Genomic DNA, 16,117 nt, shown 5'->3' with positions numbered 1-16,117 from the left:
ACTCCTGGATATCAATAGGGTGTTGACCAGATAGATTGTCTGTGACTTTGGACAGTTTAGGTTGGAAGGAGATAAATTTGGGCAATCTGTAACTTCATGGAAATGGAAAACATCTCTCCAGATTCTAATCTACATTCTCAAATATGGATCTCTGTGTTGTAGTAGTACATTAATTTCCATATCAAGCTTGATTAGGGGGATTAGATTTTTTTTTCTTGGGAAGGTGGCATCCAGTCTTGACATGTCTACTCAGCTGAAAACTCACTGATGTCACCAGCTTTGCTGTGGTAGGGACAAGTGAGTATATCAGACTTTTTTCTGCAAGAGAGTTTAACTTTCTTTTACATCATGAGAGGAGTGAGAGAAAAGTCTTCCTATACATCCCTTCTACCTCTCTCCACAAGAAAAGCTAGCAAAAAGCTTTATGGGAAAGATTTACTGCTTCTGAGCAACCCCAGCTTTCATAGGGATCATTCCAATCTTCTGAGGAAACAAATACTTATGACCCAAAGCCAAAAGTTCTTCTCCATGTTAAAATATGTATAGTAAGGAAGAAATTCATAAGAAAACTAGTTGAATGAGATAGCCCTTTCTTGTAGTCGTTCCGTCTTGTTCCCTGCAAACACATGGCTGACTGCAAGGTTGTTGTGAGCAAACAGTCACAAAATAAGAAGGGTTTTAAAAAAAAAAGTGTGATGAAAGAAAAAAATAATTTTCAAACTTTTGCACTCACAGTGTAAAGTACAGAACAATGGCAGTGGGCATCATTTTGCACAGTCATCAATTGACATCCTTGTTAAATTCACGCTGTTGATAGTGCGTCCTCTCACAAGAAAAGAGCTGTAACTTTGATTAATCATTTGACATGATGGTACCATAATAACGTCATGCTAGCATGCTATGGAAGTGGCAGTACACTTGAATTTTTCTTTCATCATTTTTAATTGGTTTGATGTGCATTACTCCTTTTAGTGACATGGTTTTGTTTCATTTACTTCAGAGAAATTACCGCTATTTTTCATCTCCAGGGTGATGAAGAGGCTAGCCTAGGCTTGCCAATTAGTCCTTTCATGGATCGCTCTGCTCCTCAGCTGGCACACCTCCAGGAATCTTTCATCACTCACATTGTGGGACCACTGTGTAACTCCTATGACTCAGCAGGGCTGATGCCAGGAAAATGGATAGAAGATAGCGATGAATCAGGAGACACTGATGAGCATGAAGAGGAAGAAACAGCAGAAATGGAAACTTGTGAAAACACTGAATCTAGTAAGTTGCTCACACTTACATTTTTCAACAGAGCAAGTTCCATGTTATGACCACAAACTAAGCAGCTATATTTTAAAAGCCTTGAGACCGTGAGCTGCTCAGGTTCAATATGTGCCTCTCCAGGGTTACAGTGATTCAGTGCTGTCCTTGGTGAAACTGGCATGCAGCAGATTGTGTTTGGTAATGGAGGCACTCTGTGGTTTCAGAACTGATAGACGTTGCTGTTCCTATCTGCTACTTATTTCTGCCTTTAGCTGAGGTATCTGGTGGTGGATCACTCGTCTGTACATGAGGGCTTCCAGCACTAATGTTAGTAGACTGTAAGAATTTCACTTGAAGAAAGGACGGTTTGGAGAAGACTTTTTGGGGAAAGCACTTGTCATTTCTATGAGTTAGCATGATGTACAGGAACAATAGAATGAGGCTTTGAGGTGCTGATGCAGTAAAAGTTTTTAGCAATTAAAGTATTTTAATGCAGATCTTTTCAAGGTAGCATATAGGAAGGAGTGGGGAGACAATTGGCACTGAGAATTGCTGTGTAGTGTGCTGGGAGCTGCATCCCTTGGCCCTTCTGGCTGATCAGTAACTAAAGCTGATAGTCTCCTGCCTCTCCTCCAGAAATGCAACAGTGCCAACATTTGTCATATTGAGAAGAAAACTTTGTACCTTGCAAGGAGATCTCGGGAACTTGTTGGAAGTGATCTTTAAGAGACAAGGCTGCAGCTGTAGACCTGTGTCTTTTACCAGTTTAATCCTGCACATATGGCCTTTTCTTCTCTTTTGTGTTCCTTTTCCCCCTGAATTTCCTACTACTGTACTTTTATTTCCTTCTTCTGGGTCATCTTTTTCTCCCACCCCTGTATCTATTCCTTCTAGAAAGCAACAACCTTAAGCATGCTGTTGAAATACCGATACATAGCTTTTTCTCCAACAGCCTCACTTTTTCTGTTCTTCCCCCAACACTTCCATGCCCTACTGAGTATCTTCCCCACTTTCCATTGGGGAAGCTGAGAAGCTGAAAGATTTGATGATTGCAATAAGTCATATAAGGGCCTGGAAGTAAAATCTAGGTCTCCTGACATGCAGAATTGACCTTTTATCTCTAGTAAGATCTGGGTGTGTACAGTTTATGTTTGAGAAATCATTGCTGCTATTAACACATGCACACTTGCACATATTTTAAGTTTAGCAGGTTCACATGCACAAAAAATGTTGAGAACAGCAGATATTAAATAATATAGCACACATGGGTTTATTTTAGCACCTTATGATCTACCAGCTCTCTAAGATCATCTCTGTAATAGCAGGCAGAGCCACATGTTTAACTTACCTTCTGTATCAATGCTAGTCAAGTCCAACAATACTGCTTTCAGGTTAAAAGCACAAAGCATTTAACCCTTGTCACGTTGAAAACAGACTAATTTTTAGTTGTATTCTGTTTTTTCACATTCTACTCCATGAATTCTACTTTACTATTCAACCTGTTACTTTTAGGCTCTTTACCTTATTCAAAACCTTGAAAATGAATGTAGCAGAAGTTTTGAAGTATCCAAACAAATTCTTCCTACTTCCTTCTTACCAAGTGAGGGGTGCTCATCTTTTCAGTCATACCAACATGTTACAAACTGTTTTCTTCTGGTTCCCTAAATTTTTTGTAACTGTGTGGATCTGAATTAAGAATCTATTGCATTTTTTGTGTCGATATAGGAAGTCTTACAGGTCATTAGATATTTATACCTATGATCAACACAGTTTTGGATGTTCTAAACTTTATTAAACAAAATAAAAGGTTGAGATGTCAGAAGCATAGATACTAAGAGATGTGTAGAAGTTGGTGAAGATCTTTTTCCTGATGGACGTGACTTTTAGTCAGATGGAAATATAGTTGTGGCAGAAAACACATCACCTAGGTCCTGATAATTCACTAAAGCAGTTGAGATGAATTTAGATTTATAAAAACTTAAGATAGCTTAAAATCAGTCATTGGTTGTGTTATTATGCAGGAGCATGTAATTTCCCCAAAGTTCTGATGCAAGTGTAATAATTAAACAGGCTCAGTCTTCAGCGATTCAGACAAATGTTAACATGGCAGCAAGTACTTGCTGGTCTCTGCAGGGAGCAGCAAAATGTGGGGTCACCTGGGAAACCCAGGAGAGAATGCCCTGCTGCGGCACTGGCAGAGTAGGGGCTTCTTATTAGTGCTAAACCTGAAGGTTTCCTACAGGGAACCAGGGGCTTTCTAATGAAGGATTGAGTTGGATTTGGTCTGTGCTCAGTGAAAAGCTCTTTGTTTCCAGTTCAAAAGCTTCAAGGGCTAAACGTTTTGGATCCTGACACAGACATACTTTGGGCAACCTGCAAATACTAATCCACGCAAATTTATTTGGTAAAAAACATTCCTCTGCGTCACCTTCTTTAAAAAAAGAAATCAGCAGTTGTCTTTGGAGGGGTTATTATTTCAGTTCTGTGACTGCCATTGCCACTGTTAATGACCAGGGAAAATTTTCAAGCCTTGTACTGTTAAGGAGTTAACAATCTGCATTGGACAGACTATAGTTACACAGAAAAAAAAACACTTCAGACAGCAAAATACTTGCAGTGCGGCTGTGTCAGAAGCCATGAGAACTACCAGCAGCAAAAAGATTTTATAGGTTGACAGCAGGGGACTGATGCTTCAAAACCAAAGACAAGCGAGCTTTGGCTATATGACTATTTCTTCAGTGGTCAGGCTCCGTTGCCGAAGCGATGTTGTGCAAAGGCTTTAAGGTCATCTCCACTGCAATGGTGGAGTGGTAAATCTCTGACTTTGAAAAGGAAACATAGGAACTGGTTCCCTCCTTTAATTATTAATGCTTGCTAGTTCATTATCCTGCTACAGCTCAGAGGTAAAATGTAGAGAAAACAAAACCAGGATTCTTTTCTTTTCCAGGGCAATCAGCAGGGATCCATTGGAGGTGGTGGGGGGGCCCACAGAATTTAATGTGTGTGTTCTGGAGTAGGTTGATCAGAGTCGTTAAGTACTTGATGTAAAAAAAAAGCTAGCAGAATCAGCTCAGCAACGTGTTATATGCAGAATAATTCAAGCACTAGGTGTCTCTGTGAGCTGCATATTCGGGGACAGCATGCAGCCTCTGACAGGATGAAAGCTGGGGCTCAAACTGTGCAGGAAACCAGTTTGCTTTCTTGGAGGTCTGGGGAGGCATAGCTTTCTGAATTTCAAGACTATTCAAGTTTGTGGTTTTAAAAATATTTGGTCCAGTTCCTGTATGTCATAGTACATCCTGTCTGCTTCCTACACCTTCAGTCCCTCTTTCTTCTTCCCTCACAGAAAACAGTGCGTTAATGTCACACGGTATTTTACAGGAAAGAAGAAGTTCAAGAGGAGGAAAATCTACTGTCAGATCACTCAGCACCTGCTTCAGAACCATAAAATGTGGAAGAAAGTAATTGAGGACGAGGAGAGGTTAGCCGGGACAGAGAAGCAAGGCACGGAGCAATCCACGCTGCACCAATCTTCAGAACAAATCCAGGCTATCAGGGAAGAGGAAGAGGAGAAAGGGAAGCTGAAGAGGGATGAAGAGGAGAACACAACTGTAGAACCAAACCAATGACAATATTTACAGCAGTATTTTAAGACAAATTGACTTGTGCACAGACTCTTTCTCAAGCCAGCACAGCATTTAGACACAACACTGTAGAAGTATGGGTTAATGCGCCTACAGCTGTTTAGTCTGTTTCTCTTTCCTTTTTATGGTGAGGTACATTGTTTAAACTCCTATGCTCAAGGAAGCTTTCACACTGCGACACCGGCTTTTACAGACTTTCTTTAAAGAGATTTGGGGGTGGGTGGAATTATATTTTAAAAAAATATACATATATATAGCCAGGGTTATTGGCTGTGCACTTCAGCAAAATACATTTAATGATATATTATGGTCACTGTGATATTTACAGAAGAAAGTTATCTAAGGAAATGCTGCTTCTAAAGCACATTTGCAGTTAACAGTAAGGTACCAGTTAAGCAGCTTTTGCTCTTAATGCTGAGGGATAAAAGTTCCAAAGCTTTATATAAATGCTCATGTATCCTGCCAACATATATGTGTGCGTGAGAGGGTGTTTGTGAGCGTGAGTGGATGTAATGTAATAGAGCATGGTCTGAGTTCTTATTAGACTAGCTGTAGCACATGTCCCGATACACGACAACAAATAGAAAGCCTGAATTCTAGACAATTGGTGCCCACAAGGGAACCAGAGACCATTTTGAGGAGCTTTGCATTCCCCATAGGCCTCCAAGTCCCAGTTTGCACTCTGGCTGCAGGCAGCAGCCTCTCAGCAGGGGCCATGCTGGCCCGGGCTGCTGGCCTGGCCCCATCGGCTGTGCGGGCTCCTTTGCCTCCTCCTCTTCCTCCTCCTTGGCTCTTCCCAGGCTGCTGGGGAAAGGGATGTGCCAGGAAACCCATTTTCCAAAGGAGGTTCTGAGGGACTGTGTGGCACGCTGGTCTGTTCCCCTTGAGAGGACCCAGCCCTCTGTGTACTTGTGAGTGTGCGAGTGGCTGCGTGGGGCAGCGTGTGTGTGTTTGGGCAGGAGAGAAAAGAGAGCAAATGCACGTGCGTACTTGGAAACGAGAGTCACACTGTCATCTTCCTACCCTAACCTTATGCCTGCGTGCATCAGTGGCCAAATATATCATTTAAGAACGATGCTAAACTGCCATCTCTGGAGAGCAAAAGAAAGGGAGTGTGAGGGCCATGCCCTTCCTTAGAGCAAAAGGCGAATGATGCATTAGGAGCAGCATCAGGGGCAGGTGCCAGTCCTGCACCAGTCGGGGACTCGTCTGTCTCAGCAACCACTCACATGAGCTTCAGAGAACTTGGCTTTTCAGTGTGAGGTGCTGGATGAGAGCAGTTTGTTGCTGGAATTCTACTTAGAAGCAGCTTGTTTGATCCCACCGATATACTTACTTTTCTTCTTTTTTCTTTATTTTTTTAAGAGAAAGGAAAAGATCGGGCCTGTAAGAACAGCAGATCTTTTTTTTTTTTTTCCCAGTTCTGTTTATTTGTTTTCTCTGTTGTTTATGCTGTGAGCCAAATGTCTATTTAAAAGGTTGAATATTCACTTTCAATATTTTATTTCACGATATTATATTTGTCAATGATTAGCTATCTAGATGTAAATATGGAAAAATTTTTATGGGTTCCTGTAGATAATTATATCTTTAAGAAAAAAGAAGAAAAAGAAAAAAAGGAAAGGTTTTTTGTAAAGCTAATTTTTTAAAAAATAAATACAAATACATTTTTATACCGTGTAGCCATTTTGAAACCCAACAAATAAAGTCTTGAGTAATTTGTATAGACCCTTCTGGGAAGCCAGTGGTCTACAGGATCAAGGCTTTAAAATATTAATGCTCTTTGGGACTGGCAGCACCAACCAGTACCACACATTTTAGAGTTTTTTTCCCACAAAAATAATTATATATATAAAGTTTAATATCTCTCAAAAATCATCTGACTATGTATGCTTTTTATATTTTGATCCTGCAGCCCCTTGCCAAGAAGAGGATTGCTTGTGTGAGTAAGAATGCTTGTGAAAGGAAGAGTTTGTAGGAGAAGTCCTTTCTATATTAAATTTCTGACATGGCCATCATCCATCACTTTTTGCTGTTGTTACATATTCACCATATTTCATGATCCTATTGATACCTCCCCAAAAATGTTGGAAAAGATTCTCTATCAAAGCCAATCAGCATGTGTGTTGTCACTTCAGAGTTTCGTTTTGCTTTGCATTTCTGTTAGGCTGAGCTTTTGCTGGAAAACAGGATTTTGGTGTCTTACAGGTTGGATTTGCCTGATATCATCCCATTCTACTCTTACCAGTAGAGAAGGTGTTCGCGTTTCAACAGAGTGACTCTAGAGCATGGCCCTCAATGCTCTTATCAACAGAAATATTTTGTAAGTGTTTTTCAATGAAATCAGAAGTCTCCACCAATTCAAGCTTGCACTGTTTCCACACCTCTTCAGTCACTTTGGTTAATCATTTTATTTGAGTTTTTCTTATACAAGTGTTATGCATACCTTGTCATATGAAAGATGATTTAATATGCCTCATTATGCCCTTTAAAATTCACATTTACAAGCACTTTTTTCTCCATTTTCAGTGTGTGATCACTGGGACTGGAATTTTTGTATTTATTTTTATAATGCTTTTGCTAGAAGAAGAAGAAAATAAGTTATTGAGGAAAGTGTTAGTGGGTGCTCAGTTGCTAAATTTGCAAAGATGTATTAAAGAATGAGGCCAGATCCTGCAAGTGGAGTTCCACATACTCCTCTAAGCAAGCATACACAGCGTTGAACCAAGAAAAATTATCCTCAAAATATGCTGAAATTGAATTATTATATTTTTCCTAGTCATCATTAGGTAAAATCAGTATCAGCTTTTAATGTTAAACTTTCTTCCTATAGAGCCGATGCAGCTGTCAAAAATTGTTGGTTCATTGCTACACAAGCCTGTTTGTGGGTACAGTTTGATTAGCTCAGGTCTTTTACAGTGAAGAAATTGCGGACAAGCTTAAAATCAGAATGACTGTTGATTTTATCCAGACTGGAAGGAATACCAGTGGAGAAGCTAAATAAAGTAGCTGGGAGTGGTTAATTTTGTAAGAGGTGACTTTTTTTTTTTTTTTGCACTCCAAATAGTTACTAATAGTAACTACAGTTAGTTACTATTGGTTACTACAATTTCTGCAGGTGTCCACTCCTTATGAATCCTATTTTCAGTCTTTGCAGTGCATTTCTGGCAGGCAGTGATCAGGAAATTTCCCAGATTGGGTTAAATATAACACAAAATAAAACACCAGAGAGACTTTATATCAAACATGTAATTACCTTTTTTTTTTTTTTTTTTTGCTTTGGGTCTTTTGATTAGAAGATGAAGCAGTTAATTTTTAGGGCGTTTTATAGCAGTTTCTTATCCAAAGGAGACACAACTTTCTGACCTGAAGTTGCAACAACCGTTTGGAGGCTAGACCTTGATGGTTTTCCACTTTGTGCAGTCCTTTGGTGTTGCAAACCCCAAATAAACCACAGCCTGTGCAGTATTTTTGGAAAAAAATAAGAGAAAAATTGTATTCTATCAGCAAAGTACTCAGTTTGCAGATGGGACTTTTACAGTGTTGATATGGGTTTCTGGTATGTACAGTATGCAAAGAGGTCTGTTAAGTACTAGAAGAAGCAAGCCCCATTTAAGCAGTCTTTTGCAGTTTAAAAAAAATATTTAAAAAAAAAATTTAGTTTTCGGTTCTTTAAAAACAGAGAGAAGGATTGAGCTGTTTCTTTCAGGTTGGATATTTTGTTTTCTCAGCTGTAATGTCACTTGATGGCTGATCCTGTTTCCTTCTAGTCTAGGAGGAGTTTGTTGTTCCCTTAAACAGGAGGCTTTTTGCAGTGCTTGCAGCTCCCAGTGCAGCGAGAAGAGCTCTTTGCTTCTCACATAGCAATCACATATAAACCCTTTTGTCCCCATATTCTCAGTTTGCTTGATAGTCACATGATGTTTGCTGTGGAATATAACTTCTCTCATTGCGCTTGTCTTGCAGAAGGAACACATGGAAGCAGAGGGTGTGAAAGCCCCGAAATATTTTTATTACCTTTTATTTTAGGAGAAGTCTGAGACTTTGGTTTCCAAGAACCCTATGGTTCAATAGTTTGGGACCATAGATTGGGAGGATAGCAATGGCAGTCTGTGGCTGGTCTTTCTCTGAAATGTATGATAAAAACATATGATATTTCCTATTACTTTTTCAAGTACTGTTATAATTGAAACGTTCCAGTGTTGCATGTTTAAGGAAGAAAGGTTTCAGTGTAAGGGTGAGCATGAGAATTTCTTGAGCATCCTGCCCAGAGCAGAAAACGTGCCTCTCCCAGGTCTGCTGCAGGCACTGCAGTTAAGAGGAAGGCATGAAGGGTTACTTGTTTTTTCCAGTCTTGGGCCTGGACATTGGCCTGAGAATTTGGGTATTCCTCAACTGGTAGCACAGTGTTGGTGTAATTAGTCCTCCAGATGATGGGGTTGTAAACATACAGGGAGAAAGTCAAACTGGCAATTTGTAGGAAAGAGAAAAGGAAATTATAGTCCAGTGTGAAACAGACTTTATGCAACATGCATAATTTTCCTTTCGTTTCAAAACCAAATGTAATCCCACTGCAGTGAAGTAGCCATGGAGTTTCAGGGGTTTTAATCACAGTTTCTGTTGCAGCATTAGTCAAAATGGTGGCAGCATTAAAGATATATATTCCCATTAACTAGGGTAGGGGAATCTCTTTTTTTTTCATGTTTTCAAAGGAATCAACAAATAAGAGTGTCCAGGCCTCCTGAAGAAAATGCGTGCGAAGTGTTTTTAAGATGAGGGGAATAATTGAAATTAGGGTGACAGCTGTCTTACGCAGTCATTGAAAGAGATAGCAAAAAATAGTGATTATTGGAGGCAAATTTTGAATTAGAGCAACATAGCACTGGTACTTCTGAGAGCAACTTAGTATGATAAATCTTTCTTTGAATTTCATCACTTTCATTTACCAAAACAACTCCGGAGGTAAATCAAAGCAGGGTTTTAGCCCCTGCTGTGGTAGTTATTGAATCCCAGTGTTGGAGGGAGCAGTGCAAGAGTTATCCTCCATTTACATCCTAATTATGATTTATTCAGAGGCCATTAGGGGGATTTTCCTGGCAGGCAGGTGTTCCCTTGATGAAAAATACATCACACCTCTTCAGTAGGATGCAGACTTTGCCCACGTGAGCACCTGCTTGAATTCTTAGAATGATGCAAGCTCCTCAGGAGCCTGCAGGCAGAAGAGTGCGGGTGTATTTCTGGACAGTTCATTTTCACAATGACAAAAGGGAGCAAAAGCTTGAGCTAGTTAACAATACTTCTTTGGTAAAGCAGAAAGAACAACCAATAAGCGTTGTGCAGTTTGGAAGCTTGCCAATGTCACTTGAGGCACATGCAAAAATTTCCCCAAGTGCTTGCAGATGTAAAACTATTCCTTCTGGCAGATGATGAATTCAGGTATAACCAGCTGTCCTTGGCCGTGGCCTGTGGAGCTGAAGCATACAGTAAACCAAGAAGGATTTTTGGCTGAGGTAGTTTAATTCTCCGACATTAAAGAAAACTTTGCTTGGTGCTAGAGGAAGAAAAAAAAAAAAAAAGAATATTTATTTCAGTTGAGCTTTTCAGGTAGCTAGTCTGCGCCAGTTGTTTCTTACTTCCAAAGCCATGCTTGCAGTATGTCCAACGTGTGGAAATGGGACAGCAGATGAGACTTGTTCTGCTGTTGATGGCTTATGGGATCTGTGTGCACCAAGGAGTGCTGCTGAAATCTGCAGGTGTGGAAAGGGGCATATCTCAGTGGCAAATTAGATGGGGAAACCCAAATATTTCTGTTTTCTGTCTGTGTGGAAGTGAAAGAGCAGGTATAAAGGACTTTTCCAGAGCTGCAGACCGTGTACCCTTTTATGATTGAATTCTCTTGTCCTGATTGAAAAACCATAGAAATCAGATCAAATAAGCAGTGGCCCTAGCAGGGCAGGCATGTGTTAGCTTGCTTTGCCTTGGTCTCCCAGAGGGAGCTGCACTTGCTCCGTTGGGTTGCAAATGGTGGGGAGTCCTGGGCAGAAAATAATGGGAGGTAAAGAACAAAGTAGCTGGAGGAATACCTTATAGTAATCCAACTCCATACCCGCCTCACCATGGTTTGCTCACAGCAATGGCCCCAAGGCAGTGGGCTTAGATGCTCTGTTTTTCAGTGCCGTCTTCCTTTAGCGCAGCGAACATGTACAAGCAATTAATGTGAATTAGCAATTGCTCTTTGCTTTTAAATACTTATTTAAAGGAGATTGAGGTTTTGGGGTTTGCTTTTTTTTTTTTTTCTTCCCCTGACATGACCCCCATGCTTTCATAAAAAGGAAAAAAACAAGGTGGGAGGTCTGGAATCTGATCAGCGAGAAAACAATTTAAGGTTTGCCATTCATGTACATATGAATTTAGGTAGAAAGCCCGCCATCTGTTGAAGCTATCTTTCCTTTTCAGAATTCCTGCCTCATTCTGACACATGATGAAAATCTATATTTGAATGCAAAATTTTCACTTTTAGATGTTTGTAAACGTTAATACAGTACTGCAGATGGTATCCTAAAAGATCAAAACCAGCATTTATAACTGCTGTGTGGTGTTGATATTTTTAATATTTCAAACATGTCAACATACATTTGGTCATTACTTTTCTAAAGTTAAGTCTTCTTTGAGTATCGATATAAGATGTTTACATTATGGAAAATAATTTAAATTCACTTTTTAAGAAGATGTTCACACTGTAGGTTATGTTTGTTTAACAAATTAACACTTTCACTGATGGGTGGCAGGTTTTTTTTCTTTTTAGTGCTTTTGATAGAAAAATATCTAGGACATTTTCCAACAGAAACACATTTTTTTTAACCTTTGCCTTCATTAGTGGAAGTATGCTTCTAAAATAATTGGTTTAGAATACAGCTTGGCTATCTGGGTAACTATACAAGTATGTATATCATGTACAAGATGTGAGTTTAAAAAAAAAAGTTCCATTTTGGTGAAACTAATCAAGAAATTAATGCAGCAAGGTTAAAACCCTTTCTGAAGGAAAACTTTTGAGTGTGTTGATATAACTGAAGCACTTGATCCCCCATCAGATTTTGGGACCAAATCATACAAATTTTGTATTTTCAATTTCATGAAAGGCCAACTAAAGTTTACTTCACAAAACACTGAGGATTTTGGTCAGCTTACATCCTATCCCATGAGATTTGACTTCTGGCCTGGGACCACAGGGCACTGTGCCTCAGCCACAGTTCTGGAACAGAATCATAGAATCATTTAGGTTGGAAAAGACCTTTAAGATGAGCAAGTCCAACCATTAACCTGACACTGCCAAGTCCTCCACTAAACCATGTCCCTAAGCACCATGTCTACACATCTTTTAAATATCTCTAGGGATGGTGACTCAACCACTTCCTTGGGCAGCCTGTTCCAATGCTTGACAACCCTTTTGGTGAAGAAATTTTTCCTAATATCCAGTCTAAACCTCTCCTGGTGCAACTTGAGACCATTTCCTCTTGTCCTGTCACTTGGGAGAAGAGACCAACACCCACCTCATTACAACCTCCTTTCAGGTATTTGTAGAGAGCGATAAGGTCTCCCCTCAGCCTCCTTTTCTCCAGGCTAAACACCAGTTCCGTCAGATGCTTCACATAGTACTTTTTCTCTAGACTCTTCACCAGTTTCGTTGCCCTTCTCTGGATATGCTCCAGCACCTCAATGTCTTTCTTGTAGTGAGGGGCCCAAAACTGAACACAGGATTCAAGGTGTGCCCTCACCAGTGCGGGCTCATGTTCAGCCGGCTGTGGACCAGCACCCCCAGGTCCTTTTCCACCAGTGAGCTTTCCAGCCACTCTCCCCCAAGTCTGCAGCGTTGCGCGGGGTTGTTGTGATCCAAGTGCAGGACCCGGCACTTGACCTTGTTGAACCTCATACAATTGGCCTCAGCCCATTGATCCAGCCTGTCCACATCCCTCTGTAGAGCCTTTAATTATTTTATGATGCTCATTCAGATTCAGCTCTAGTAGCAAGTTTCCACAAATCACACATGTACTTCAAAATTAATCCCTCCCTGATTTCTTTCACTTCAAAAGGTAGGAGAAAGGGGGTGGAAATGTAATCTTATATGGCTCTGTTTGAAAAGGGTTTTGTGTACCTTTATAATTCTTTTGAAGCAATATTTTAAAGAATAACTGCCAGCCAAAGTGGCAATGCAGAGAAGTGCCATCTTGTTCAGGATTTGTACACGCCAGTTTTTAACACAGTGTTCTTTTCACTAAGTACTACATACATTAATTTATATTTATATATTGTCAATATTGTTGTAACCAAGCTTCTCCTTTTTAAACACTTCTGGAACAAGGCCTTGTATTTTTAGGTGATTTTCGTAAACAGAATAATTCTTTTCCTTTCACTAGTATCTTGCACTTGATACATGTAGCAATACTTCATATATTCTCTTCACAAGTATTTGTTAAGTGATTTAGTTAATGGCTGATAAATGTTTTGTACAAAATAGATTCTGTACAGGAAAAAAATCTTTTAGATAAACATTATTTATTTTTACTGTTTTGTAAGTTAGACACTATAATGAAGCTCCTTTTTGCCAGAATTACTGGAAGTGCCTCTTGGTAAAATGTATTATACAGTAAATATGTATTCAAAATTATTAGAATTACTTGTCACAAAATGAACAATGTGGATGTTGCAATGTGAAGACAAATGTACAACATAAATATAATTCTGTGGTATCCTGTTTGCTGTGTTTCTTTTTCCTTTATTGAACAAATTTGCTTTCGGTGCCCAGCTTTCAGTTTAAGCGCCAGACTGCAAATGACCTGTAGCCTTCATCAAACTCTGATTCAAATACAGTAAAGCTGGTATGTATTGTGTTACCATTTTATCTGCCAGCCCTGCTTTGTATGTGTTAGTGATCCATGCTCACATTTATTGGTACTCGATTACCTGCAACTTTTACCAGCAGAATACTGCACTTTATTTCAGATCACTAATAAATCCCATGTTAAATGCTGTGTGACTCAACCAATCTGTGGAAGGCCTCAATATAAACATCCTTCTTTAATGATGACCAATATTTCAACGTCCGTCATCTCTGTTCTTTTCAATCCAATTAAAATGGACCATACTGATTGAATGTGGTCTGTATTACATGGCACTGTTCAGCTGCAGTAATGCAGAGTGACTAATGCTTCCAGAGAAAATGGAATGTGTTATCTTAACAGTGTTTCCTTTATTAATCGCAGAAGAAATCTGTAAGTGAGACATCAGTAAGTGAAATCAATTTTCTTGCAGTTATATTGGTAAGTATACTGTCATTCTTCAGTGAAAGATTTTGCTAGTCCATTATGTGGGCTAGGATTGACATCTAGCTACTTTGTTCGCTCACTGTTTATAATTTCAAAAAAGCATCTTACAGCTGTCTAAAATTTTCCACATTTTTTAAGTTTTATGACCTACTTTCATCAAAGATCTGGAGAGCTCTTCAGCCAACTCATTTGAAATGGCTGCATACAAATTACCTGGATCAGCTGTGTGTTCAGAGCCTCTTCTCCTGTAACTTTAAAATTAACAGATTTCAAAATATGGCAAAGCATGAGCCACATATCTGGCTGTCAGTTTTGAAGTCCCACCACTTTATTTGTCCTCTGGCTTAAATTCTGAATGGCAAAAATGTTAGGAAATTTGCACTAGGCAGTGATTAGGAAGATATTAGTTGGGATCGTTGCCAGTATGAAAGTAAAATACGGTTATACCTATTCTAAGGGAACTTCTTATAAGCCTGCAGCTGGTCTGTCCCAAACACTTAATAACTCCGTAGCATGGAATTATTTGATCCAGAGGTTTAGAGCTGCCTGCAGAAAAGCATACAACTGGAGTAACAAAGAAAAGCTCTCTCCCTTCAGTACTCCTCATCACGAGTAGGGGCTACCAAGGTAAGGAATGCACTTGTCTTTGCAAATCACCAAACTCTCTCTGGAGCTCTTCAAACAGCAAGAGGTTCCCATGGGAAGAGATGAGCAGTAAAACACAGAGCAGCAGCAGTCGATCTGCTAATGAGACCACACATGAGCGTGCCTCTCCTGGGGTTCTGGTAAAACATAAAGGCGGCTGTGACACACAGTCAGTAGCAGCTCAATTAAATGTTGCATTTTCCAGGTGTTCAAATTACTCTCAGTTGTCCAGGCAAATCCACTTGCCTAAAACCACTTAAAATGTTTCACTAAAAATAGAAATCTCACAGAACTCCTGGCACTCTGTTCAGCAATGCGTTCTTTATAGAAATTTTTCTTTCTAGAAATATTTTCTTCAATTATCTCACCAAAATCCTGTGGAAATTGACATCATCCCTCATGCCACCATGGATTCCCAGGGTATAGTCAGTGATTCACTTAAGGACAGAACAGCAAATGACTTTGACAGTCAGATGCCTACCTTTGAGGTACTACCCTGACTGATGGAGTCTGTAGCTCTGGGATAGCCATCTCACACAATCCAAGGGAAATTTTTATCTGCTTTACACTAGGATCCCAAAAGCCTGGCATGCTGAGAAGGAAACTGTCAAAGCCAGCCACTTTGTTGAACAGCTTCACAGCCAAAGAGTGATACTAATACTGCCTTAATTCATGAGCCATGGGAGAAAACATGCACGTTTAACTTTTTACCTAAGGTTTTGATGGCTTGTGTGACACCCAATCCAGACTGCTAGTTATAATCACTAAACAACCTGGGATAGATGTGTTTGTAATGGTTTGGAAGTCTGATACAGATAAAAGGTTGCTGCAACATCTGCTTGTCCGCAGCCAGGAAATATAAAGCAGAAGGTTCCTGTTTGATCTGCATGATGGCTTTGTTTACAGTAGCTTTTGTTGTTGCTGCTGGTAAATTGCTTCCCTTCACAATCCTTTGCGCATGTCAATTGTTTATTACTGTGCTTGCCAAAGGCATCATATTCCTACAAATTTAACACCTTCTGTGTAATAAACTCTACTGTTAAATTCTTTACACCTTCTCTTTTCCTATTTCTAGCCAAAATCTTTGGGTTTAAACCTGGTTCAAAGAACTTATCTGCATTACAGAAAGTGCTATGGGATTTTGTTAAGATTAATGGTATCAATCCCTAGTGGCTGGACAAATTCCAGTTTCTTTTATTACATTCTTCTAAATTAAAATTCTCCTCAAATCTCCAGTGGGTGCAAATGCTTCCT

The 16,117-nt window shown here is 39.6% G+C and overlaps 1 protein-coding gene across 1 annotated transcript in view; it reads left to right on the top strand.

Moving 5' to 3' along the window:
* The window catches only part of PDE3A (phosphodiesterase 3A, cGMP-inhibited), a 51,876-nt gene extending 46,718 nt beyond the window's left edge, over positions 1-5,158 (top strand). The window contains exons 14-15 of the mRNA XM_010078441.1: positions 1,029-1,269; positions 4,633-5,158. Of these exons, the coding sequence (XP_010076743.1) occupies positions 1,029-1,269; positions 4,633-4,880 (489 nt within the window). The 3' untranslated portion in view covers positions 4,881-5,158. The remainder of the gene's footprint in view (positions 1-1,028; positions 1,270-4,632) is intronic.
* Positions 5,159-16,117: the final 10,959 nt, after the last annotated feature.

The sequence above is a fragment of the Pterocles gutturalis genome, unplaced genomic scaffold (genome assembly GCF_000699245.1).
Source record: "Pterocles gutturalis isolate BGI_N339 unplaced genomic scaffold, ASM69924v1 scaffold88, whole genome shotgun sequence".
Taxonomy (NCBI): domain Eukaryota; kingdom Metazoa; phylum Chordata; class Aves; order Pterocliformes; family Pteroclidae; genus Pterocles; species Pterocles gutturalis.
The sequence above is the reverse complement of the archived record's forward strand: the minus strand, read 5'-3'. Positions and strand labels throughout refer to the sequence as shown.